Source organism: Macaca mulatta, chromosome 1, assembly GCF_049350105.2.
Source record: "Macaca mulatta isolate MMU2019108-1 chromosome 1, T2T-MMU8v2.0, whole genome shotgun sequence".
Taxonomy (NCBI): domain Eukaryota; kingdom Metazoa; phylum Chordata; class Mammalia; order Primates; family Cercopithecidae; genus Macaca; species Macaca mulatta.
In genome coordinates, this window is record NC_133406.1 from 215,346,708 (window position 1) to 215,372,449 (window position 25,742).

Genomic DNA, 25,742 nt, shown 5'->3' on the forward strand with positions numbered 1-25,742 from the left:
AGGAGAATGGCGTAAACCCGGGAGGCGGAGCTTGCAGTGAGCTGAGATCCGGCCACTGCGCTCCAGCCCCGGCGACAGAGCGAGACTCCGTCTCAAAAAAAAAAAAAAAAAAAAAAACATTCTTTATGAAAACATTTAGATGACTTCAGGAAACACTTACGATGTAACATGAAGCCAAAAAAAAAAAAAAAAAAAAGAGCAGAAAGGACATAAAATGGTATATAAAAGGGAAAAAAAAGCAGAAGATTGAGAGGAAATAAGCAAAGATGTCGATGGAGGCTGCATCTACAGAGCAGAACAGATTATTATTATTATTTTTTGCCTGATTTGCACTTTTTTGATACTTTCCTTTTCCCCCATACACTCCTAGGATAATGAGAAAAATAAATACATAAAGCTGCCCCAGTTCACACCCCATTTCCCAGAAGAGAAGTGAAATGTCTGAACAGCCAGATAGGTGACGATCTGACTGGTGAAGGGGAGGAAGGTAGATTCCTGTCACTTTTTCCATAACATGGACACCTCTGATAGGGCCGCACACGATAGGGGTGATAGGGGGATATCCCTTGTAAATTTGCCTTTAAGATTTTCCTGGGAATTTCCATCTCAGACTCAGTTATTTGGTTCCTGACTTCAGGAGACTGTATTTGTAAGGGGTGAGGAATCCAGGTACGGGACTGCCCCTCTCCAGCCCCACACCACTCCTGTCCCTCAGGGGAGATGAAGGCCAGGCTGCAGACAAGGGGGATGGCAACTTGCATGGGTGTTACTATTGGAATCTGAGGCCATGCCCACAAGAAGGCAACTTGCAGTCCCTCTGAGCCACAGAGAGAGGCTCCCAAGGCTGGGAGTTAGGAGAATCCTGCGGCTGGGCGAGGACAAAGACACCAGCAAGTGGGGCTGCAGATAAAACACAATGAGTTGCCAGGCAGCAGCAGGACCCATGCCACTGCTCCTGATGTGCGGCTGCTCCATTTGGCTTCCAAGTAGCTTGTGAGCCATGACTCTATACCCTTTTGTTTTTGCTGCTGTTGTCGTTTTGAGATGGGGTCTCAATATGTTGCCCAGGCTGGACCTGAACTCCCAGGCTCAAAGGATCCTCCCACCTCATCCTCCCAAGTGACTGGGAGTACAGGTGAAGGCCACCACGCCCGGCCCCCAACGACTCTAAAAATCATGTACCCAACCCCATCAGATATGTGTTCAGCAATCTACGAAAACATCCAAGACCATTTCATGGCGACACTCCAGAGGAGTGGATTTAAACCTGGTCCTCCGTGTTCTTTAGGTCTCCAAACCTCCATGGGAACAAATCTCCATCCCTCACTATCCCTACTCCCATTTCCAAGTTTCTGCACTTTAAAAAATAAATGATAATTTCATATAAAGCAGTCTGTAAGGCTAGAGAGAAGCATATAGGATTCCCCCTAAATCTAGGAGGACTCAGAAGCCTGAACAGCCCAGAGGAAACACAGACTTGGAAGACCCCAGATGTGAAGAACTGAGGAGCCCCTACAACTCAGGAGGTGAAAAGGCAAAAGTAAAATTCCACTCAGTCACCAGGCGGGCAGTGGGTCCCTCCCCATATCAAAGTGGTTTCAATCGACTCACCGAACATGTTACCCTCGTAGCCGTCTTTCGTTAGTGGACGGAGTTCGTTTTTCCCCATTGCATAACGCTTATAGCTCTGCCAAGCAAACTGCATCATCTGCAAGAAAAAGCAGCACAGAGAGAACCTCAGTGTGACGATTCCTGGCAGTGCGCACTGGCCGCCTGGCTTTGCCCTTTGCAACAGGATTTTAAACTACGTCTAAAAAATAATCATCCAAATTTTCCAAATTGAAGAAAGTGACTTCCTCTCAACATGATTTTATTTGTACAGTTATAGCTGCTGGGAAGGTCATTCTTCTTAGACAACGCCATGTGTCTAGGGCCTACCCACAGATTTCTTAGAGAAGACAGAAAAAGCACTAAATTCTAGACATCCTTCAGTGCCAAAGTGAAAAGTCACCTCTTCCAGGAAGCCTTCCCTGTTTTGCTCGCTTAAAGTCATCCTCCGAAGGGAAGGAAAACGCGTGCTTGCTGTAACGGAACACTCCCCTGAGCTAGGTATCGTCAACCCATTTTATAGCTAAGGAGACAGGTTGTAGACATGAGGTAACTCATCCGAGATCGCTCAGTCAGTGAGCATGTTGGGAACTGAGCCATCCCCTCTGGCTCCAAAGCCTTAGGTCTGTCCCCAAAGCCTTGGTTTTGTCCCCTAAAATCACCATTCGAGCTCTTTGAACTCCTTTGACCTACCCTGGCCTCCCATGCACTCCAGCTCACCCCAGTTACTTGTTGTTCCTCTAGCTCTGGACCATAAACTCCTTGAGGCTAGAAACAACACTTGCCTTGCCTCAGTTTCTCCCACAGCAACCAGCACAGGGCTTGGCACAGGTAGGCATCAATGGATGCTTATGGACTGTCACCCAGAGTATGCACGAGTTCTTACGATGCAAGGCAGCTACATCGGCTCTCAGGAGCGTCACGCCAGCACCTTGCTCCCCAGCTGCCCCAGGATCTTCAGGCTGAAGCAGATGCAAGGTGACAGTCCACCCCCAACCCTGTGCTGCAGCCCCCAAGGTCTCCCTCATTTGCCTTTATGGTGTGCCCCTTTTCCCTTGGCATGGCTGGCTGCAGAGGGAGCACAGCACAGCAGAGTTCTGGAGTGACCTGTGGAGCAGAGGAGGAGCCCGGGTCCCGCAGTGGCAGCAGAGCTGAGACGCAGGTGGATGGGGAGGCAGACTAGTGTGCTGGGAAATACTCAGGCTCCCAGATCAGAGATGCCTAGGTCCTAATCCCACCTCTGCCGCGATCTCTGTGACTCTGGCATGAAATTAGTTGCATCAGCTGAGATCTGCTTTAGCAAGGGACAAGGCCAGCCTTGCCACCATCCTGATAGGTTGAAATGAAAGAAAGTAGTGGGAATGCCCAGTTTCCGACCAGACACAGCAAGCGATTGACAAACACTAGCTCTATTTCCTCCTTGACCTTTAAAATACTGGTTCTCCAAGCCTCGGCTATCCACCCCTCCTTTCATCCAGTCTCTTAGCTCTCAAATGTTGGCTGGCATCAGAATCACTGGGGGGCTTGTTAAAACAGGTTATTGGGCCCCACCCTGAGTTTCTGATCCAGCAGGTCTGGGGTGGGGCCCAAGAATCTGCTTTTCTACCAGTTCCCATGTGCTGCTGCTGGCCCATGGGCCACATCTGAGAAGCACCAACCTGTTACATTGTATCGCTCACTTCCAGACACTGTCCTGCATCCCTTGGCTTTCCCCTCCTCTCTCCCAGCCTGTGTTTCCCGCCTTAGCGGCCCACTTTCTAGGATATCACCACCTGTATTCTCCATGCTCGGCCACTCCTGGTGCCCACGCTTAGAAGGCGTCTCTTCCAGGCACACCAGGACAGTAAACAGCTGCTCTCACTGCTGCAGCCCGAATGCACAAACCAGGAGGGCAGGTAGACCTGACAGGTGCATGGCCTGGACTCTCCGTGAAACGGCAGAATAATCTAGCACCGCTGCCCCATTTCACAGATGATGAAACTGAGGTCCAGAGATGAGAAGTGCTCAGGGCAGCACAGCAGCCAGGTCAGAACCCGGCTCACTCATCTCCCAGAGCAGCAGATACCCCCCAGGCTTGGCCAGACATGTGGCTTCCCATGTGACACACATGCAAACGTCATGGTAATACAGTCAAGCACTTGGCACGGGCTTTGAGTCCTGGTTCCATTCCTCTGTTATTTTCTACTTATCTTCAATCGGCAATAACAACAAATAATTGCCAGGCATGAGTGCTTGAGAGAGAACGGCCTCCTCCCTCAGTCTCTCTTATCTGGGGGCTTTCTCTATTAAGTCAGTGTTGGGGGAGAGCGGGCAGGTAGCTGGGGGGCTGGGGTGGGGAGCAGCAAGCTGTTAAAGCATAAATGACAGCAGAAAAGGAGGAGGAGAGGTCTAAGCGGGGGGCCACACCCCACCCTGAAAATTCCTCCTACCTAGAGAGAAGTGGGTGTTCAGGAGTAATTACGAGAATCACAGGTATCTACGTGGTCTCAAAGAAGCTGTCACTGCAGGAATGTGAGGTTTGGAATGTGGCCCGTTTTCACAGTCATCCACAACAAGGGAGGGAATGAAGGCACAAAACATCTCAGCATCACTGGGGACTGAATTCACAAGGCAATCAGGGCTGACTCTTCGTGTTTTCGTTCCTTCAATGCACACGTGCCTCCTGACTCAGGCCATGGGTGGCTCAGCCTAGATGCTGGGTGAGCAGGGGACAGGGGATGAAGAGGACAGCCTCCCTCCCAGAAAGGTGGTCCTTCTCTCTCTCCCTAACACACCCTAAGTAAGCCCCTACTAGGTGTCCTGTCCTGTGTCTGGGCTATAGCCACGGTGGGAATGCACTCCCAGCTCCTACCCTCTGCCCCCCTGCCAACTGCCCATCTTCCTTCAGGTCCCAGCTGAAAGGGCACCTTTGCAGGGAGGCCTTCTTCCCAGCCCGAAGTCAGACACCATCCCACATTCCTGATGCAGACCCATGGTGGCCTGCAGTCAAGCTTTTATACCTGCAACTATTTGGTCAGGCCCCCCACCCCCATTCACAGCTACATGCCCCACAGTGCATCCAAGGGCCGGCACAAAGAAGGTGCTTGTTAAGTATTTGCTGAATTGGCTCTGGAGCTTAACATATGGCTGGAAGACTCAATGTGGACCACACGCTTCACAGGCAAGATATGTAACAGGCAAACAAGCCAGAGAGGAGGGGCTGCTGGACAACAGGTGTTCAGAAGAGGGCAAGTGTGTGTCTCAAGGGAAGCTTCGTGGATGGATGAACAAGAGTTCTGATGGACAGGTAGAACCGTGAGGGGCACAAGAAAGAGTGACCCACAGAAAGGCTAATGTTTTCACTCTGGAACTGGTGATGTGTGCCATGGGTAATACCTGGACTTTAGAGACAGACAGTTCCTGAAATCATGCTTAGGCAGTTCTGAGACCTCAAAGGTCACCTGGGGAAGTTCCTTAATAGTAGTCTCTCTCTCTTTTTTTTTGAGATGGAGTCTTGCTCTGTTGTCCAGGCTGGAGTGCAGTGGTGAAATCTCAGCTCACCACAACCTCCGCCTCCCAGGCTCAAGCGATTCTCCTGCCTCAGCCTCCCGAGTAGCTGGGATTACAGGCGTGCGCCACCACGCTCAGCTAATTTTTGTATTTTTAGTAGAGATGAGGTTTCACCATGTTGGTCAAGTTGGTGTCAAACTCCTGACCTCAAGTGATCCACCTGCCTCGGCCTCCCAAAGTGCTGGGATTACAGGTGTGAGCCACCATGCCTGGCCAGTGGTCTCTTTTTGAACACTCTCAGTGACGGGCTGCTCTCCACCTTCCCAGGCAGCCCATTCGATTGTGGAGTTTCACAAAGTTCTTCCTTAATCAACGGAAATCTGTTTTCCCTTATGGGCCACAGGGGAGACAATTCTTCCTGCTTCCATACCACAGACCTTTAGCCACGGGGAGCCAGCTCTTGAAGTGCACTCACCTACTGAGCCCTCTGAAACTGCAGACCCACACGACACAGCGTTCTTCTAGGTGCCCCACGCCTCTGTCACTCACTTGCTGTGGCTGGTCATTCTTTTGGAAATGAGCAGAAACCGAAGTGCCCATTTGCTCTGGTCACCTCTGGGCCAGACTGTGTAGGTGTGGACTTGTCATTTGTCCCTAATAACTTCCATCTCCTTGGACTCTGCCTATCATTCCATGCTGTAAGGATCTCTCTGGTTAGATCCAACCTTTCTGGAACCAGATCTTATTCAACACATGTGTCTGCCTCCTCTGGGTAATCTGCAGACTTGATGGGACTGCTATCTGCATCTACCCTCAGGTTTTGAACCGACACATAAACAGCCAGCTGAGGACTAAGTCAGGAAAACAGCCTCAGGAGTCTTTCTCCTGGACCCAGCTCCCTTCTTTGTTTGTTTGTTTTGTTTTGTTTTTCTTTGATGTCATTCATCAGCAAGTAAGAAATCTGCCAAGCAATCCGTACAACCCCCGATTCTCCATTTTTGTACACCAAGATATTGTGAAAGACAGGCTAAAATATAAAAACACTCTGCCCTAGTACAGCTAGTACAGAAAAATAAATTGCTTTTATGATTGTTGTTAGAGAACCTATTTTGGCTCCTATAGATCATCATTTTTTATCCTAAATGCTTGCAAATCACTAACTTAAAAATCTATTAGTCCCACTAGGATGGCCATACTAAATAAGATGGATGATGAAAAGTGTTGGCCAGGATATGGTGAAATCAGAAGCCTCATACATGGCTGGTTGCAATGAAAATGGTGCGGCGACTGTGGAGAACAGTTTGGCAAAAAAAGTTAAATATGGAGTTACCATATGACCTAACAATTCTAATTCTAGGTACGTATCTGTGCAGAAAAGTTAATGCAGCAGATCTTAGACGTCTGTCCTCAGAAAGGCCTGCTTGCGAGGTGGGTCCTCAGCTGGTGTCTAGGAACCTGGGTTTTGCGAGTGCTTCTATCAGTCTCTAACTGATAAAGGTGGTTTCCTGTGTCTGGACTGTTTGTACAATGTGGCTTATGCTAAACAGCTACTTTCCTTCTGGAGTCTGGAATGCTGGTACTTGTTAGAAAGGGGGTGGCTACCTCGGGCACTGAGTCTCTAAAGAGCTTCCCTGGTCGATAACACCTTACACATCTTCACTGGGAGAGAACTCTTGGAAGCCTGCACCTGGTTTCCTCTGGATTTGTCCCCATCCACTGTTTCCTTTGCTAATTTTGCTCTGTAAACTTTCTTTTTTTTTCTTTCTTTTTTTTCTTTTTCTTTTCTTTTTTTTTTTTTTTTTTGAGACAGAGTTTCGCTCTTATTGCCCAGGATGGAGTGCAATGGAACAATCTCAGTTCACCGCAACCTCTACCTCCCGGGTTCAAGCGATTCTCCTGCCTCAGCCTCCTGAGTAGCTGGGATTACAGGCATGCACCACCACACCCAACTAATTTTTTTTTTTTTGTATTTTTAGTAGAAACAGGGTTTCCCCATGTTGGTCAGGCTGGTCTCAAACTCCTGACCTTAGGTGATCCGCCCGCCTTGCCTCCCAAAGTGCTGGGATTACAGGTGTGAGCCACTGCGCTCGGCTGCTCTGAAACCTTCCACTGTGATAAATCATCACCATCACAAGAACTATGGGCTGAGTCCTATGAGTCTTCCTAGTACATCACTGAATACAGGAGTGGTGTCTTGGGGACCCCTAACACATACCCCAGAAAGATAACAACATATAGCCACACAAAAACCTGGACACAGATGTTCACAGTGGCACTATCTGTAATAACCAAAAAGTGGAAACAGCCCAAATGTCCACGGATTGAATGGATCAACAGAATGTAGTATACTATGCAATGGAATATTATTCAGATGGAAAAAGGAATTAAGCACTGTCATGGGCTACAGCATGGATGAAACTTGAGATACTATGATTAGGGAAAGATGCCAGATGCATAAATGCTACCTGGAGTATGATTCCATTTGTAGGAAATGTCCAGAATAAGCAAATCCATCCAAGCAGAAAGCAGATTAGTGGTTGCCCAGGACTAGAGGAAGGGAGAAATGGGGAGTGACTGTTCATGGGCATGGGGTCTTTTCAGAGTAATGAAATTTTTCTACAATTGATTGTGGTGATGATTCACAATTCTGTGAATATATTAAAATGACTGAGGCTGGTCGTGGTGGCTCACGCCTGTAATCCCAGCACTTTGGGAGGCCGAGGTGGGCAGATCATCTGAGGCCAGGAGTTCAAAACCAGCCTGGCCAACATGGTGAAACACTGTCTCTACTAAAAACACAAAAATTAGCCGGGCGTGGTGGCAGGTGCCTGTAATCCCAGGTACTCAGGAGGCTGAGGCAGGAGAATTTCTTGAACCCAGGAGGCAGAGGTTGCAGTGAGCCGAAATCGCGCCACTGCATTCCAGCCTGAGCCACAGAGTGAGACTCCGTCTTGAAAATAAAATAAAATGACTAAAATGTATACTTTAAAAGTCAGATTTTATGGTATGTGAATTCTCTCTCTCTCTCTCTATATATATATATATACACATACACACACACACACACACATATACATTTTTTGAGACAGAGGTCTTGCTGTGTCACCCAGGCCTCTATCCAGAGGTAGGCTCTATCTCAAAAAAAAAAAGAAAAGAAAAGAAAGAAAAATGTCATTATTTTTGGAAATACACAATGAAGTATTTTAGGGTAGAGGACATTATATTTGCAACTTTCAAGACAATATGTATGTACATGCGTATATGTATATTATGCATACAGTGTGCATATATATTATATATATGTAAAGCAAATGAGTGAAAAACAGAGAGAAAGCAAACAGGGTAAAATGTTAACATTTGTGGAGTCTGGGTGAAGGAAAATGTAAAATCTTTGTTAGATTTTTATAACTTTTCTGTAAGTCTGAAATTCTTTTATTTTTTTTTTAACTCATTTAGGAAACTTTACTGGAGGCTGTCATTTTCACCCAAATTTATACATTACAGAATTCTATTTTTCCTTCACTTTTTATAAATTACAACAGAATGTGGCCATTATCAGTCTCCCTGAAGTTCCTCTTAGCCCCCAGTTCCTCAATGGCCTGGATGGTCTCACCAAGCCTGTTCCCCACGCTGGTCAGAGGAGGAAGAAGTCTGGTGAACAAATTAGGAACTAGCTATTTTGGTTTCTCCTTTTATAATTATATTAGCATGCTCAAAGGAGGTGCCTGTTTTCTTCCTACTCCAAAAAAATTAAAAGGCTCCTTTGGTGGTTCTGAGAATTTTCTACAAGTCTCAGCTCAATTCAGGCTTCAGCCCTCATGCCCGCTTCTCCCACTTCTGGGTCACTCCCTTCTCCTGAACTCAGCTCTGTGCCCCTTCCTTCCCTCTTCTGCATAAATCCTTTCAGGAAATTTTAAAAACAAGGTTTACCTCACTCTCTCTCTCTTGTCTCGTCTCTCTCTTGGTCTTGTCTCTCTGTTTCTCTACCTTTTAATGTATTGAAGGCACACAAGCTCATTGAAGAAAAGCAGATTACAAGAGAAGGAAAACAACTGCCCATTATTTAACTCCAACCACCAATCCCATTTTGGTGTCTTTCTCTCCACTCTTTTCCCTCTCATATTGTACCTTTGTTTCTTCCCATAATTATAACATATTGCAATTTTATTACAAAGGTTTTGTAAATATCACTTTTAATAGCTATATAATAGCCTAGAAAGTAGGTTCATCATCATTTACTTCACCTCTTTCCCATATAATTACACATTTTGGTGATTTCTAGTTTGGGGCTATTGTAAATAATGCCATAGCAAACATCTTTGTGCACATAACATTTTGAATAATTTCCTTAGACCAGAGTTTCTAAGAAATTGCTAAGAAAAAACTTTTAAAGCTATTAATATGTAACGCCCTTTTAAGATATTACAGTCAGACAGCATGTTTTGCCCACCACTGTGCAAAACTTGGTGAACAGGAAACAATGTATAACGATTTTGTGACGATACAGTAAAGTAGTTCAGTTGGGGAGATAAAACGAACAAAATGAACAATCATCACTCACATCTGTGCAGCTCTTTGCATATTTTAACTCATTTGATTTGGCCAGTTCAGTGGGCTTGACAGGATAGATATTTTTTCCATTTGGAAATAATTATGCCAGGGCTAAAGTAGGAGATGTAAAGTAGTAAACAGGTATTAAAAATTATGTTTACAAATGTTTCATGATAGGTAAAAAGACTCATTACATATTATTAGGTGGAAAAGCAGAACACAAAATTACATAGCATGAAATTCACCGGCCTATGTATGAGTGTTTGCAAAAAAGACTGAAAGAAAATACACCAAATTCTTAACAGTGGTTATGTCTGATAGAAGTTTAGTGATTTCCTTTTCTTCTTATTGACCTATATTTTCTGAATTTTCTACAATGAATATCTAGAAATGTTTTGTGATGTGAAAAACACAGGTTGTTAAAATGAAAAACAAAAAGAAGACATCATATGGCGCTACCCTTAAGTCAGAAGAAAGTGCTTGGGTGGTCAGCCGTGGGGTAGGTGGGACCAAGTTAGGTTTTGATTAAAAAAAAAAAAAAAGGAGGTCTTTACCGCAGGGAGTCAGAGAGAAGGTCACCCAGCAAGAGAAACAACATCAAACAGAAGCACAGATCCAGAACTCCAGAGTCAAAGAGAATTTTAGGACCAGAGACATCATCTATTCTCAAAGCCACATTTTATAAGAACTATATGAGACTCAGAAAGGGAAGGGACTTGCCTCGGCTAGGACTCAGACACTAACAGCACAGAGATAATCATGTCTCTAAGAACATGGGCCAGGGCGGTGCCATAGCTGACTGGGGAAAGGGCCAGAGCTACAGCAAGAGATACTCAGGACAGGTGCAAGAACATGATAGTCGGAACCAATCAATGTGAGAAGTACATACCAAAAGAAACTGTATCCCTGTCCCCACTGGGTTCTAGAAACGCACAACAGACAGTCATTGTGTGTGTGTGTGTGTGTGTGTGTGTCCACGCTAGAGATACAGCGTGGCTCTAGATGGTCTCTGGAAGCCCCTCCCTTCCTGTAGCCTGTGATTTATAGATTCAAAGAGCACCTAACAATAGACCACAAAGCCTTCCCTTCACTCAAGTCTTGCAAAGGCGGAAAACAAAGCTCCAAAGATAGAGACACAGGCAGAGCCATCGGAGCTGAATCCTAAGAAATCTCTTCAGTTCTTCCTCAAACAAAAGATGTTCTAGTCTATCTGAACAAATCAAAATGACATGGAATTTTTTAATGCAAAATATTTACTAGTGTGAGGCAGGACATTATTATTTGGTTTAAGATTTTCTTTCTACTTGTGTCAGAGCTCAAGGGTTCTCTCGTGCAGAAAAGAGACTAGAATCGATCACCCAGGCACAGATGCCCACTCAGCTGAGGACCCCAGAACAATGCCATCAAGAAAGAAAGGATGCATTCGAGGAGCGGAGGACATGTGGGTGCCAGCAGACCGCTCCCAGAGTGGAAGACTCTAAAGTTTGTGTTGGACAGTTATTTGGGGGGGACAACTTGGAAGGAAGGGGGTGAGCACTGAATATTGAGACATTCTCCCCCACTTTAAAAAATCACACACATACATACAAGGCCAGCTCTGGCAGTGACCCAGAACCACAGTTGCTACATTCAAAGCTGCCAAGAAGGGAAATGGATTTTCCTAGTCATTAAAGACAAGTGCTCACACCATGACGTGCAGCCTTATTGGCGTCTCCCAGCAGTGACACCTGGCCCCATTTGCAGGGGCCAAGTGGGAAGGGATTTGGTCTCTAATGATTCTGGGATCTAATGACTATGCAGACAGAGAGCTTAGAACATTGGTTTGGTTTTTTTCTCTCTCTCACTTTCAGCACAGTCCAAGGAAAGAGCTGACAGCTTGGTACCTAAACACTATCCACGTTATATTTTCTGATCCAGTCCCATTTATTGGCACAACACAACATGACCTGGTTGGTGATTCCAACGAGGCTCCTGCAAATACACAGCCCAGGTCTACCGCTCAGAAGCTGGGCACAGGAGGGGGTCTGGTTGCCCTGGGAGGTGGAGCTGGGGAGTAGAAGGGGAGATGCTGCCTCCAACCCTCTCAGTTTCAGGTTTATTCCAGCTATTGAAAGGCCAACGTGGGGAATGAGCATGTGATACAACTCCCATACACCTGAGGTCCAGACAGCTCACCCACATCCTGCCCACGGGGATTCAGGTTTGAGCAGTTTCAGGAATTGCATCCTGTCTGCAGCTGTTTCTAAGGCATCAGGGTCGAGAGTGTGCAGGCACTCTCAGGCAGAGACCCTTGCTGCTCAAAATGCTCCAGGGACCAGGAGCAGGGCCACCCAGGGAGCACGTTAGAAACAGAGTACCTCAGCTCCACCCTCCCACCTGCTTAATCTGAAGCAGCATTTTAACAAGAGCCCCAGGTGATTCAAATGCACATTGAAACTTGAGAGGCTGCTCCAGGGCTCTGCCACCTTACTGGCTGTGTGGCCTTGAGCGAGTGCCTTAACCTCTAAGAGTCTCAGTTTCCTTATCTGTGAAAGGACAGAAATACTTAATCCTTAGAATAACCCTGAGAGTAAATAACATATGTAAAGTGTTGAGCACAATGGCTGGTATATAATATGTGCACAATAAAAAGCAGCCACGGCATGGATGTGGTGAAAAGGGAACACTTTTACACTGCTGGTGGGAATATACGTTAGTACAACCACTACGGAAAACAGTATGGAGATTCCTTAAAGAACTAAAAGTAGAACTACCATTTGATCCAGCAATCCCACTACTGGGTATCCACCCTCACCAAATAAGTGATTATATGAAAAAGACACATGCATACACATGTTTATAGCTGCACAATTCGCAACTGCAAAGATATGAAACGAACCCGAGTGCCCATCGACCAATGAGTAGATAAAGAAAATGTGGTACATATACACCATGGAATACTACTCAGCCATAGAAAGGAATGAAATAATGTCCTTTGCAGCAACTTAGAAGGAGCTGAAGGCCCTTATTCTAAGTGAAGTAACTCAGGAATGGAAAACTAAATATTGTGTATTCTCATTTATAAGAGGAAGCTAAGCTATGAGAACACAAAGGCATAAGAATGATATAAGGGACTTTGGGGACTCAGAGTTGGGGAAAGATTGCAGGGGTTGAGGGATAAAAGTCTACATATTGGATACAGCATAAACTGCTCAGGTGACAGGTGCACAAAAATCTCAGAAATCACCACTAAAGAACTTAAATAACCAAAAACTACCTGTACCCCAAAAACTATTGAAATAAAAAAATCAATCAATCAATAAAAAGCAGCCACTGGATACTGCTATCCTATTAACATATCCACTAAAAGAGAAATATCTCTCCATCCACTTCTCTTGGTACCACCACCGTGAGCACCACCCTAATCCAAACCACTCCCATCTCTCCATGGAACTCCTGCGACCGCCTCAACTGGCCTAGACGGGCCCTCCCTGGCTTCCTACACTGCTCTCCACAGTGTAGCCAGGGTGGTTATTTGAAGTGCAAATTTATTCATCTCTCTCTGCTTCATCCCAAACACACACTTAAATAAACTCCTTCTTGAGGCCCATCAGGCCCCAGGAAGTCACCCACTCATGCCTTCAGTCAGCTTGTCCTCCCCATCTCTGCCCCAGCCACACTAGCTTTCTCTCTGCGTTCCTCAGCGAACCACGCCTCCCCCTGCCACAGGGCCTTTGTGCACAACAGTCCCGCTCCTTGGACCACTCCTCCCTCCTGTTTTTGCCTGCCGAATTCCACTCATCTTTCAGCGCCCAGGCTTGGTTGCCACTTCCCAGAGAAGTCTTCCCTTCAGGTTGAATCACCCTATTATGGAGGATTATTAAAGTCAAAATTTTACATCAGTTGTGTGACTGATTAATTAGTATCTATTTCCCCCCATGAGAATGCAGGCTCCACGAGGCTCTGTTGACTCCATTGCTCATTATTGCTCCCTGACACCTAGGAGAGTACCCAGCACATACAGACTTTCCATAAAAATATGTTGATTAAATGACTAAGGATGGTGACAACACAGGAGGCACCCTCTAGGGCTGCTCATGTCAAAGGATTAAGGGGGATGCCTGCGACAGAAGCGCTCACTGCCCAGGGCCCTTGACTCAACAAGGATTTATCAAAGGCCCAATAAGGGGACAGCTCCGATTGTGAGGCCACAACAGCAAGAGCAGGTGAGACCCTTCCCAGCGAGACTTTGGTCCTGGAGCAGCATGCAGACAAACAAAAGCAGCTGCGCAGAGAAGGCCACCAGACCTGGGAGCCTCTGCATCGGGACGGGTCCCCATCCGCTCTGTTCTATCACAGATTGGGTGTTAGGTGGGGGCAGGGAGACAGCGTGTGGGGGACACAGATGAGGGACAGTGGAAAAGATCTTAGGGCACCCACAGTGAAATTCCAATGCGAAATGGTTCAACAAAACCTGCCCATGGGCAGATGTCTCCACCATTTCCAAAATGCTTTGCCTTTTTCATTTGAGCCTTACAGTCACCTGTGAGTTAGGCAGGGTAGGGGACATCACCCCCATTTTACAGCAAAAGAAACCACACTTCCACATACAGACATTTATGGGACGTATTGTGTCATGCACACTGCTAAGTGCTTTCGTATGCATGTGCACATGCCGTTTTCACCACACCTCCGTGAGGTGGTCCTGGGGAGGAGGTAAGGCGTAGCAGTTCAGAGCCTGGCTTTGGATCCTGGCTTTACCCAGCTGTGTGTCCCTGGACAAGATACTTAACCTCTCTGTGCCTCAATCTGTTCATCTGTTTAAAAACAATGATACTGTTATACTTATCTAGTGTTTTCCATGAGTCATCAGTGCTTTACACATAAACAAATTTAACCTTCACACTAATCTTATAGGATTGGTACAACATCACTCTCATTTTCAGGTAAGGAAACTGAGGTACTTGCCCAAGTATCATACCAAGTAAGCAGCAGAGGCAGGATAGGAATGCAGGTGGTCTGTGCTCACGGCCACAATACTCCACTGCCTCACAGAATGGAGCGGTAACCGTGCCTGCCTTCCCTGGGTGCTGCAAGGATTAGTTACAATGCCAAGGCCCTAGGCACAGCACCTGGGCACAGCACACTCCGCTAAGTGTTCGCAGGTGCTCCACCTGCCCCGGGCTTCCCATTCATTGTCTTCCCTGCATCGGGAGACAGCACCATCATCCTGCTGCTGGCTCACATCAGAAACCAAGTCCTCTCAAGTCTCCTTTTCTCCCCACCCAAATCCATTCAACAGGATTTCTGGCAACAACATCTCTGACTCACCTCCTTTCCCCCTCCCCATCCACCTCTGGCTGGCATCTGCTCATCTGTAATGGTCTCCGGCTGCCCTCTCTCCCCCCATGTCACCCCCACCCTTTCTCCAAATAGCTACCAGGGCCACCCTTTGAAAATGCAAACCATTAAATGCCATTCCTCTCTGTAAGAGCCTCCAACCACCAGCCCCACGGCAGTGAGCCTCAAAACACCTACCTGCCTCTTGGACCTTTCCCCACCATGCTTCAGCCGCAGGGCCTTTGCCCATCACCTCAAACACACACAGCCCCTCTTGCCTAGGGCAGGAAGATCAATGGCCACCAAAGGTTCTAATCCTCAGAGCCTGTGAATGTTGGGTTACAAGATAAGATGGAATTAAGGTTTCAGATGGAATTACAGTTGCTAATCAGCTGACTTGGGGAGAGGGAGATTAGCCTGATTATCGAGGTGGGCCCAGTATAATCAGAAGGGTCCTTATAAGTAGGACAGAGAGGCAGGAGAGTCACTGTCAAAGTGACGAGATGTGAAAAAGACTCCACCACTGCTGGCTTTGAAGATGGAGGAAGGTGGCCATGAGCCAAGGAATGCAGAGATGCAGGCAGCCTCTCCAAGGGATTCATTCTCCCTGTGATGGTTCCTGGTAGATGTCAACTTGACTGCACTAAGGGATACCCAGATAGCTGGGAAAGTATTCTTTCCAGGATACCGGAACGGGTATGTCTGTGAGGGTGTTTCTGGAAGAGACTAACATTTGAGTTGGTGGGTTGAGTTAGGAAGGCCCGCCCTCACCATCCCATCAGCTGAGAGCCTGCATATAAAAGGTAGAGGAAAGGCAAATACTCTGCCTCTCTCTCTCTCTTCTGGAGTTAAGGCATCTTCCTCTCCTGCCCTTGGAATCAGAACAAGTTCTCTGGCCTTTGGACTCTGGGACTTGCACCAACTGCCCCTCCACCCCCAGGTTCTGAAGCTTTCAGCCTCGAGCTGAGAGTTACACTGCTGGCTGCCCTGGTTCCCAGGCCGTTGGGCTTGGACTGAGCCACGCTACTGGCTTCTCTGCTTCTCCAGTTTACAGATGCCCTGTTGTGGAACTTCCCAGCCTCCATAATCATGTGAGCCAATTCCCCTAATAAGTCCCGCCCCTACCCTCTCCTATTGGTTCTAGTTATCTGCAGAATCCTAATTAATGCACTCCCCTAGAACCTCCAGAAAGGAATGCAGCAAGGCCTGGCCAACACCTGTGTTTTAGACTAGTGAGACCGTTTCAGACCCCTGACCCACTAAACTGTAAGTTGAATGAATTTGTGTTCTAAGTCACTGAGTTTTTGTGATTTGTTACTGCAGCAAGATAAAACTAATACACTACCTCAGGGCCTTCGTACATGCCAATGAATAACCAAATGAACAAACCAACCCACCAAATCTCCAGTGCATTTTCCATTCCACCACGGCACGTTCCTACATGAGGAGTTCTGATGTTCTGGGGCATGGGCACCAGCATTCTGAATTCATTATCCTCCTATGGCCCCCTATTGTCCATCAGTGATAATACCTAACACCTCTAGGGGATAATCATTTATTTCATGTCTGTCTCCTTTGCCCTTGAATGCTGGAACCTACTCCCCTCTGTATCCCCAAGCCCTAGCACAGAGCTTGGCCATAAAGAGGGAGTCAACATAGCACATCAGTACTAACAATGGACATGCATTACCTCTATTATCCAGTAGTGGGCATCCACTGAGCACTTACTGTGTGCCACCCACTGGGTTAGGCCCTTCACAAGCATTTAATCCTACGCCAAGCTCCTCAAGGTAGGTTATTATTAGCCCTATTTTACAAGATGAAGCAATGAGTCCTGGAGGGTGAAATAACTTGCCCAAGGACATGGAACAAACAGCGGCAGCGTCCATGTGCTGTGGCTCAAGCCTGTAATTCCAGCACTTCTGGAGGCCAAGGCAGGTGGATCGCTTGAGCCCAGGAGTTTAAGACCAGCATGGGCAACATGGTGAAACCTCATCTCTACTGAAAATATGAAAAATTAACTAGGCATGGTGGCACGCACCTGTGGTCCCAGCTACTTGGGAGGCTTAGGTGAGGGGAATGCTTGAACCCAGGAGGTGCAGGTTGCAGCAAGCCAAGATCACGCCACTGCACTCCAGCCTGGGTGACAGAGTAAGACCCCATCTCAAAAAAAGTAGTGGCAGAGGCAGGCAATGGATGCAAGAGGCTAATGCAGAGCTGTAGTCTTAACCATGACAGCAAATTGCTTCCTACCCAACCACCCTCAGAGGTAAGATCAGCCTCTCCTTTTGCCAACATTTGGGCTCTGTAGCTGGCAGATGGCAGAGCCAGTGTTTGAAGCCGGGGTCTGGCTGATTCAAAAAGCTTTGTCTCTTCCATCTCACCAGGCTGCTCTACTGTCTAATGAATGAACCAACACAACATGGACCCAGCACCTCTGGACAGCATGTGGCACAGAGAATCAAACAAGGGCCGGCTGCTGCCCTGTGCCTGGCTCAAGTGGCCCATCCTTATGTCTGTTTCTCTTTGAAAATGAGAAATGTCCAAATTCCTGCCCCCTGAAGGCTCAGTCTGCCAGAAGGATCGGACGACCCGCTTTAAAGCTGCCCCAGCAGAGCCCGGAGCCTTTGGAAACATGAAAGAGGCGGAACCAGTTATTTTACCCAAACTTTAAGAATTTTTTTTTTTTAAAGAAACAGGTTTAAGTGAAAACAAAGAAAATACCAACGCGAGTGGCAGAGAGATCCTACAGGGCACAGGGAACACAGGAATCTCCACGTGCTGGTTTCCCAGGGAGGTGATGCCATTTGAAATTTGGAAGTTCAGCCTTGATAATCACCGTCTAAAGACTGCTTAGTGGCGTCTCTGCATCCACAAGGGGATTTGGGTGATGGGTTTCAGAGCCTTTGGGGCTTATAGGGAGGCCCTGGGCCAAGCACAAGAACAAAGGCTCCAGGAGGGCAGGAGTCTTGTTTTTCAGACAGTGTTGTCATTTCTGGAGAAACCAGCTGTGGCCATAGACCGCTTGGGAAATCCATTTAGAATCATGTGAAACCATCTACATTTTCTGGTAGTTCCACATTTTCTGGTAGTTCTACATTTTCTGGTAGTTCTTGGAACCAAAAGAGGATCAGCAAGATTCTTCTGACAGATTCCTTTCCTGGACTCAAGAAGGGGGCCTGAGAACGACTGACATTCCTGGGCAGTAAAGAGCCTTGTTTTTTGTCCAGTGAAAGCATTTCAGTTAAGAACTGGAGAATAAGCCAGTATTTATTTGTATGTATGTATTTTTAGAGACAAAGTGCTGTCGTCCAGACGGGAGTGCAGTACAGTGGTATGACAGTAGCCCACTGCAGCCTCGAACTCCTAGGCTTAAGTGATCCTCTCACCTCAGCCTCCTGAGTAGCCGGGATTACCGAGTAGCAGGTGTGTGCCACCACATCTGGCTGATTTAAAAAATTTTTTTTTATAAATATAGGGTCTCAATATGTTGCCCATGCTGGTCTTGAACCCCTGGCCTCAAGTGATCCTCCTGCCTCGGCCTCCCAAAGTGCTATGATTAAAAGCATGAACCAGTGTGCCCGATGGTGCCAGTATTTATTGAGCACCTCCATGTACCAGCCCTTGTGCCAGATGTGATCACACATTTTATCTCATTTAATTTTCCATTGCTACTCCCAGAAGCAAGTATTAAGCCCATTTCATAGATAAGAAAACTATATAGCTCTCAACTGAGGTTGAGAGCAGTTCAGTAACAATTCCAAGGGCACACAGCTAACTGTGTGCCCAAGAACTGAATACACCTTCTCTAGGTCTGCTGCTCTGATTTCTAACAGGAGACCAGGATTTTCTCATTCCTTAGCTGCCTCCAGATCTGGGACTTCCTGCTGGGGCCTGTAAACCAGCTACAGGAAACGGCAGCTCGTGTCAGTCGGCAAAACAGACCCTGCCATAGGTAGGGCGCAAATGAACCCATGGCCCATGACAGGTGTTTCAAAACCTTCACAGAATTCCTCTTCCCTGCACTTGCTTTTGAGGTACAACTATGGGTGATGGTGGCTCACCGGGACTCTTTCAAAATCTCAGAGACAGGCCCTTTCAGATTCTCCCCATAAAAGAAAGGCCTGGCTGAGATTTCTGTCGCTGACAGCCGTATGTTTTGTAGAAAGGAGGAAACCATCAGGTTTTCTCAATTCTGAGCACAGCAGCTAAAAAGTAGAAGGGTTGGATTCAAACCCAGGTCTGTCTGATTCCAATCTTTGCATGTTAACCGTTCTTTTCTCTCCCCACCTGACATACATTCAGAAAATATTTACTGAGCATCTACTATGTATCCCATGTTCTAGTACCTATGGCAGTAAACAAGATAGGAAAGGCACCTGCCTTCATGGCCTCTACATCCTAGTGTGGGGAGGCAGCCAGCAGCCAGCAGGAGAATTTTGAATGGTGACAAGCACTATGAAGGAAAGTCAAGCAAGGTAAGGGGGTGGGGGCTAACTGAGTGGGCAGGGTGGCCAAGGAAGGCCTCCCAGATGACAGCTGAGCTGAGACCTTAATAAATATCTGAAAAAAATGCACCTCGTTTCCCATTTATAGCCTGAGAAAGGCATTTGGGTTTTCTCTTTGTTCCTCCAGGCCCCCATCAGAAGAGATTCCAAAGTACATATTTTCTTTTCTTGGCTAGAAAAGCTTGCAAAACCCACTGATAAGGTTACCAGTTCACCCCGGGAGAGAGAATTCCAAAGCAGTAAACAGATCGGCCTAGCTTACAAATGCCACATAAAATAACTGAGGTCCTGGAGTCATTCTTCCCATGAAGCCACGTAGCCGCCACCCCATAAGCGCTCCTTGAGTTTGCATTAATCAGGCCGCTCAGTGTGGGTTTTCCTTTCATTTTTCCAGGTCTGTGATGATGGGTGATGTGTGGTGGCACGTCTGGGTTCATAAAAAGGGGCTGGTGGTGTCTTCTCCTACAAGAGTGAATTTCAGGGGCCACTTAGGATATTTTCTTTGACAGTGCTGAGCTAAAGCACTGTGTTCTTGAAAGGATTATTGCAGTTGTACTATAAAAGATAACCTAATCACACAGGAGAGAGTAAAAGATTGAGCAATTTGATTTCAAAACCCTGAAATAGAATGCTGAAGAACAATTAACTATGAAAATCAAAAGGCTGTAATCGTGATAAACTAATGGGGACAGACTAGGAGAGAGAGAGAGAAAAAAAAAAAACTCAGATCTTCAAGTTTCATTGCTTCTTTTTCTTTGATTTGCTTTTCTTTTCTTTTTTTTTTTTTTTTTTTTTTGAGATGGAGTCTCAATCCATTGCCCAGGGTGGAGTGCAGTGGCCCCATCTTGGCTCACTGTAACTTCCAGCCTCCCAGGATCAAGTGATTATCCTGTCTCAGCCTCCCAAGTAGCTGCGATTACAGGCGCCTGCCACCACGCCTGGCTAATTTTTGTATTTTTAGTAGAGACAGGGCTTCACCATGTTGCCCAGGCTGGTCTTGAACTCCTGACCTCAAGTGATCCGCCCGCATCAGCCTCCCAAAGGGCTGGTATTACAGGTGTGAGCCACCACTCCCAGCCTCTTTGAATTGTTTAAATGGCCAAAATCAAAGCTCACACAGGCCTTCCACTGGCAAGATTTTGAGCTCTCTCCTCCTACCTCCCTCCCATTCTCACATCCTCTTCCCCAAGAACTGAATACACCTTCTCTAGGTCTGCTGCTCTGACTTCTAACAGGACCAGGATTTTCTCTTTCCTATGCTGCCTCCAGATCTGGGACTTCCTGCTGGGGCCTGTAAACCAGCTATAGGAAACGGCAGCTCCTGCCAGTCGGCAAAACAGACCCTGCCATAGGCAGGGCACAAATGAACTCATGGCCCATGACAGGTGTTTCAAAACCTTCACAGAATTCCTCTTCCCTGCACTTGCTTTTGAGGTACAACTATGGGTGACGGTGGCTCACTGGGACTCTTTCAAAATCTCAGAGACAGGCCCTTTCAGATTCTCCCCATAAAAGAAAGGCCTGGCTGAGATTTGTCACTGACAGCCGTATGTTTTGTAGAAAGGAGGAAACCATCAGGTTTTCTCAATTCTGAGCACAGCAGCTGAAAATAATCTATTACATAAAACGATGTCGGTTCAGCTGCCAGTTGTGGAGGAGTGGGGTCCTTTACAGCTGCTGTTAATTAAACACCACCAAGTCTGCCTTTTCTAAGGAGGGTGGCTTCTACGCAACCTGCTGCCCTGAGAAGCTGCTGTTTTTGTCTCTTTTCTGAGCAAGAGGAAGAAATTCCTCTCCCTTTCACTACGGACTTGGTGTTCCGTTTGTGAACCTGAGAAAGATGTGTGCTACCGTTTGCTCTCCGATTTGACTCCAGGTCTAGCTGGGACCACTTAAGAGGAGTGAAAAGATGAGGCTCATTAGCTGGAATTCAACAGCCCCCCCTCCTGGATGTGAAGTCACTAAGTGAAAAATGAGGTCGGGGATGAAAATGATGCAAAAAGACAGAGAACTGAAATGCAAAACTGTTTCCTGGGTGGCTAGCTATGGCTACTTAAACCATTAAAAGTCTAAACCCTCCTGAGGTCAGGGAAAGAGCCAGAAGAAATCAGAGGCATAATTCCTCTCTTCCTATGACCAGCAAAATTTTAAAATGCAAAGCATCTCTAAACAGCTATTTGATTAGAGGGGTTTTTTTTTTCTTCCAACTAGGCTATGATAATTAGCAAATGCCTGGGAGATGAGATTTAAATATGCCAATCAGTCCATCTCAAGAGTTTAGCATGAACAATGTGGAATGTAATTATCTTCAAGTGATAGCCACTTTTGTGGAGTTACAGCCATAACTTGAGATCTGAAACCCAGTAGATGACCTCTTCCCACGGCTGGAGCAGCTGCTTTCCCACTAAAAAAAAAAAAAAAAAAAAAAAAAACCAACGCCAAGTATTACCTGAAAATTCCACTAGTGTGACCTTTCAAGAGAATGATTTTGAGTACTTCTGGTGATAACTCTGCCACCATTTCTTCTACTAATGGGCCATTTTCAAAATCAGCAGGATGATGGAGAAAACCTGACTTCACAGAGGGGCCAAACAGACTCCACCTGCAATATCTAATGCCCGATTTTCTCCATCAGTGATCATTTCTTAGGTTGGAAATATTCAAAAACCTAAAGACTCCCAACTTCTCATGTCAGGGGTGTGCAAAATGGGTCTCGAGGCAGAGATTGGTCTGTAATGGGACAGAGCGTTATCCAAAGATGATGGCAGAATGCAGTTAACTATTTGGAAGCATTTTTCTGTCTTGCTGCTGGGGAACATTGTATCGTGCAGAACTACTCCGGTTAAAATTAAGTCTTTTTGAAGATGTAGGCTGTTATCACACCGAGTCCATTTTTCACCCCACACATTGGGCACTCTCACTTCCTAAAATAGCTTTTTATAATATTGTGATGGCAAATGGCTGAGAGGAAGGTATCACTTCTACGGCCCATAACTACAGAGACGTGCGTACGTGTCTCTCAGACACAAAGGGACGTTACCAGGCAACATTGCAGAAACGAATAACATTGATAATCCATTCCATAGTAATAGCCTCTATAATTAAAGATTATTGCAAATACAATAGATCCTAACACAAATGGAAATAATGAAGAGACACAACCATCTCTCTGCCTCTTTGTCAGAAACTGTTTCTACACAGGCCGTGCACCTTTGTGGGAATGGAGGGGCCTATAATTAACCACCTGCCAGCATTGGTGGCCATAACTCTAACCAGGCTAGCACTTTCTTGACTAAGTTCTCACAAGTGATAATTAAAGCCACCAGCCTCGCTTGTGAGGTCTGCTCTCAACTGAGCAGTACATATATTTGTTGGCATGTCTAACAGTGACGGATTCTCCAAGTAGCACTGGCTGGAGTCTGGGCTGCCAGCATGTCCAATCGTGCGATAAGTGCCTCCTTATATGAGTACCTTGAGTCACAGCCCCCGCCCAGCGACTCTTCCCCTTTATCGAACAATGCTTTGCAATTTCAGCTCCATCTATCAGACACTTCCATTGTCTACTAATAGAGTTTGCAGAATCCTATTCCCCAGTCTGTAGCCAAGGCCAAGAAATCTTCCGTCATTCCTGTATGTCCGAGAACATTTCAGATGCACTGTAAACTCGACTTGAACTCTGTCCACCATTGGCTGCCGAGCTGTAAAAGTGCCAGCCAGGGCTTTAATTCATAATTAGATGTTGGCTAGACAAATTATCTGTCTATAGTACCTTTGCCTACCACTATCATATGGCAGAATAATGTTCAGTGTGGGGATACATGGAAAGTGAGCACTCTCCTGGGAGGAAATGTTTTGCAAAATCTATTTCCTTGACAACTGTTTTTCAAGCAAATTCTAGTACTGTAAGGTTTTTTCCCCCATGGTTTTGAACTATTCTGGTGTCTAAAAATCAGCATTGCCAAATGCCTCATATGAAAAATAGGGATTAAAGTAAAAAAACCAAAACAAAACAAAAAAAAACTAGTAGGGTTGAACATTTTAAAAGCCAGGATTGACTACTTTTTGGGGTGGTAATGAGCAGCATAGGGGTGCCACTAAGGCTCAGGTCCCCCAACACAGGTGACCACAGAGAGTGGGGAGGGTAGATGGGCTGCCGTACTGGCCCCCTCTACCCAGAATAACCTAGTCTCTATGGGGAATACAGCCTAGTCCCTGATCATTCCCCTTCTGGGAGGCTTAAAGAATCACCAAGAAGAACCCTGCCAGCCTCAGGAAGGACTCAGTCATGTTCCTTTAAATTCATATAACCCCTGGTTTTGTGAGACAGGCCCAATTTCAAATATTATGTCCCATTATCAGACAATGTGTGAGACACCGTGTTCTAACTTTTTATTTGGAAAATGATCTTATGGACTTGGTGGGCCTCCTGGGTATGGGGAGAACCCACAGGGCCAGGACAGAGCAGTGGTATAGAGTGCTACCACTCTGCTCTAGGGGCCCTCTCCCTCACGACTTCAATGGAATTGTCAGTTCAGCTCTATGTAGGTCATGGCAAACCCACACACTCTTTTTACATACCCATCTCCCCATTCGTCCCACGGCACCCCCAACACAGTAATCCCAATACAGTAATCCCCCCATATCTGCAGTTTCACTTTCCGCAGTTTCAGTTACCCACACGTCCAAAAACAGGTGCGTACAGTACAATGAAGTATTTGGGGAGCAAGAGAGCCCACATTCACATAATTTTTCTTATAGTAGATTGTTCCATTATTGTTGTTAATCTCTTACTGTGCCTAATTTGTAAATTAAACCTTATAGCGACATATGTATAGGAAGAACATAGTATATATAAGGTTCAGTACTGTCTGCAGTTTCAGGCATCCACTGGTGGTCTTAGAACATATCTCCTGCAGGTAAGGGGGGGGGTACTGTATTACACAATAAGTGCTACCCATATGCCAAGAACTGTGCTAGACATTGGGGCTAAAGAGGAACAGGAGGTGTGTCTGCTATGGAGATCACATTATTTATTTATTTTATATATATATATATGTGTGTGTGTGTGTATATATATATGTATGTGTGTGTGTATATATATATATATATTTTTTTTTTTTTAAGATGGAGTCTCACTCTGTCGACCAGGCAGTGGCACGATCTCAGCTCACTGCAACCTCTGCCTCACGGGTTCAAGCAATTCTTCTGCCTCAGCCTCCCAAGGAGGTGGGACTATAGGCGCCTGCCACCACGCCCGGCTAATTTTTGTATTTTTAGTAGAGACAGGGTTTAACCATATTGGCCAGGCTGATCTTGAACTGCTAACCTCGTGATCCCCCGACGTTGGCCTCCCAAAGTGCTGGGATTACAGGTGTGAGCCACTGCATCCAGCCTAAATATATTTTTTAATAGAGACCATCTTACTGTGTTGGCCAGGCTGGTCTTGAACTGCTGGGCTCAAGCAATCCTCCTGCCTCAGCCTCCCAAAGTGCTGGGATTACAGGTGTGAGCCACCACGCCCAGATGGGACCACATTTTTAAAAACAGAGTTCTTGATTTGGAGTGTATGGATGGGCTTTAGGGAACCGTGTTTGTGTGTGTGTGTGTGCGCGCACATGTGTGCATGCCATGAGCATTATTCCGGGATGGAGCATTTATAGTTTTTATAAGGTCAGCAAGGAGACTGTGACACAAGGAAATGTTAAGACTCATGTATAAACTGCAATGCAAACTGCTGTGCTCTGTTCTAGAGGTCCCTCCATAGAGGAATATGAAAAGGCTATGCAATGGAGGTGTTGTCTAGCTGCACCTGGACAAATGCTGAGGAGTCTGGATTCACTTGCCTGATGTCAAAGAACAAAGGCTCGTTCTCCAGGACACCCGTGAGGCCTCTCACACCATCTCCTCCTCCACTCTCACTCCTCCCTGCATTTGCTTATTCAACAAGGTTTTCCTGAGCATTTCCTCAAGCCAGGCCCTGTGAACAGGACAGACATGGGTCCCTGCCTCCTGAAGCTGACATTCTTGTGAGAGAGATAGACATCAGTCAAACACACAAACAGATGCAGAATTATAAACTAAGGTCAATTCTAATGAGGGGACAACAGAGAGAGGAGGCTGACTACCTGCAAGGGCCTGATGACTCCAGAGAGATGGGGAAGGCTTCCGGAGCATTCTGACCACTGTTCGCTGGCCAGCAATCTGGATTATAAATTGCCCCCAAGTTAAAAAATTCCTCAAGGGGAGAGACCGTAGATCATTTGGCTT

The 25,742-nt window shown here is 46.3% G+C and overlaps 1 protein-coding gene across 9 annotated transcripts in view; it reads right to left on the reverse strand.

The window, feature by feature from the left end:
* MAN1C1 (mannosidase alpha class 1C member 1) overlaps nucleotides 1–25,742 on the reverse strand; it is a 173,109-nt gene that overhangs the window by 102,056 nt on the left and 45,311 nt on the right. For all 9 annotated transcript variants that reach the window (XM_077968783.1, XM_077968776.1, XM_077968757.1 and 6 more), the window contains one exon: nucleotides 1,612–1,708. In XM_077968783.1, the coding sequence (XP_077824909.1) occupies nucleotides 1,612–1,708 (97 nt within the window). The remainder of the gene's footprint in view (nucleotides 1–1,611; nucleotides 1,709–25,742) is intronic.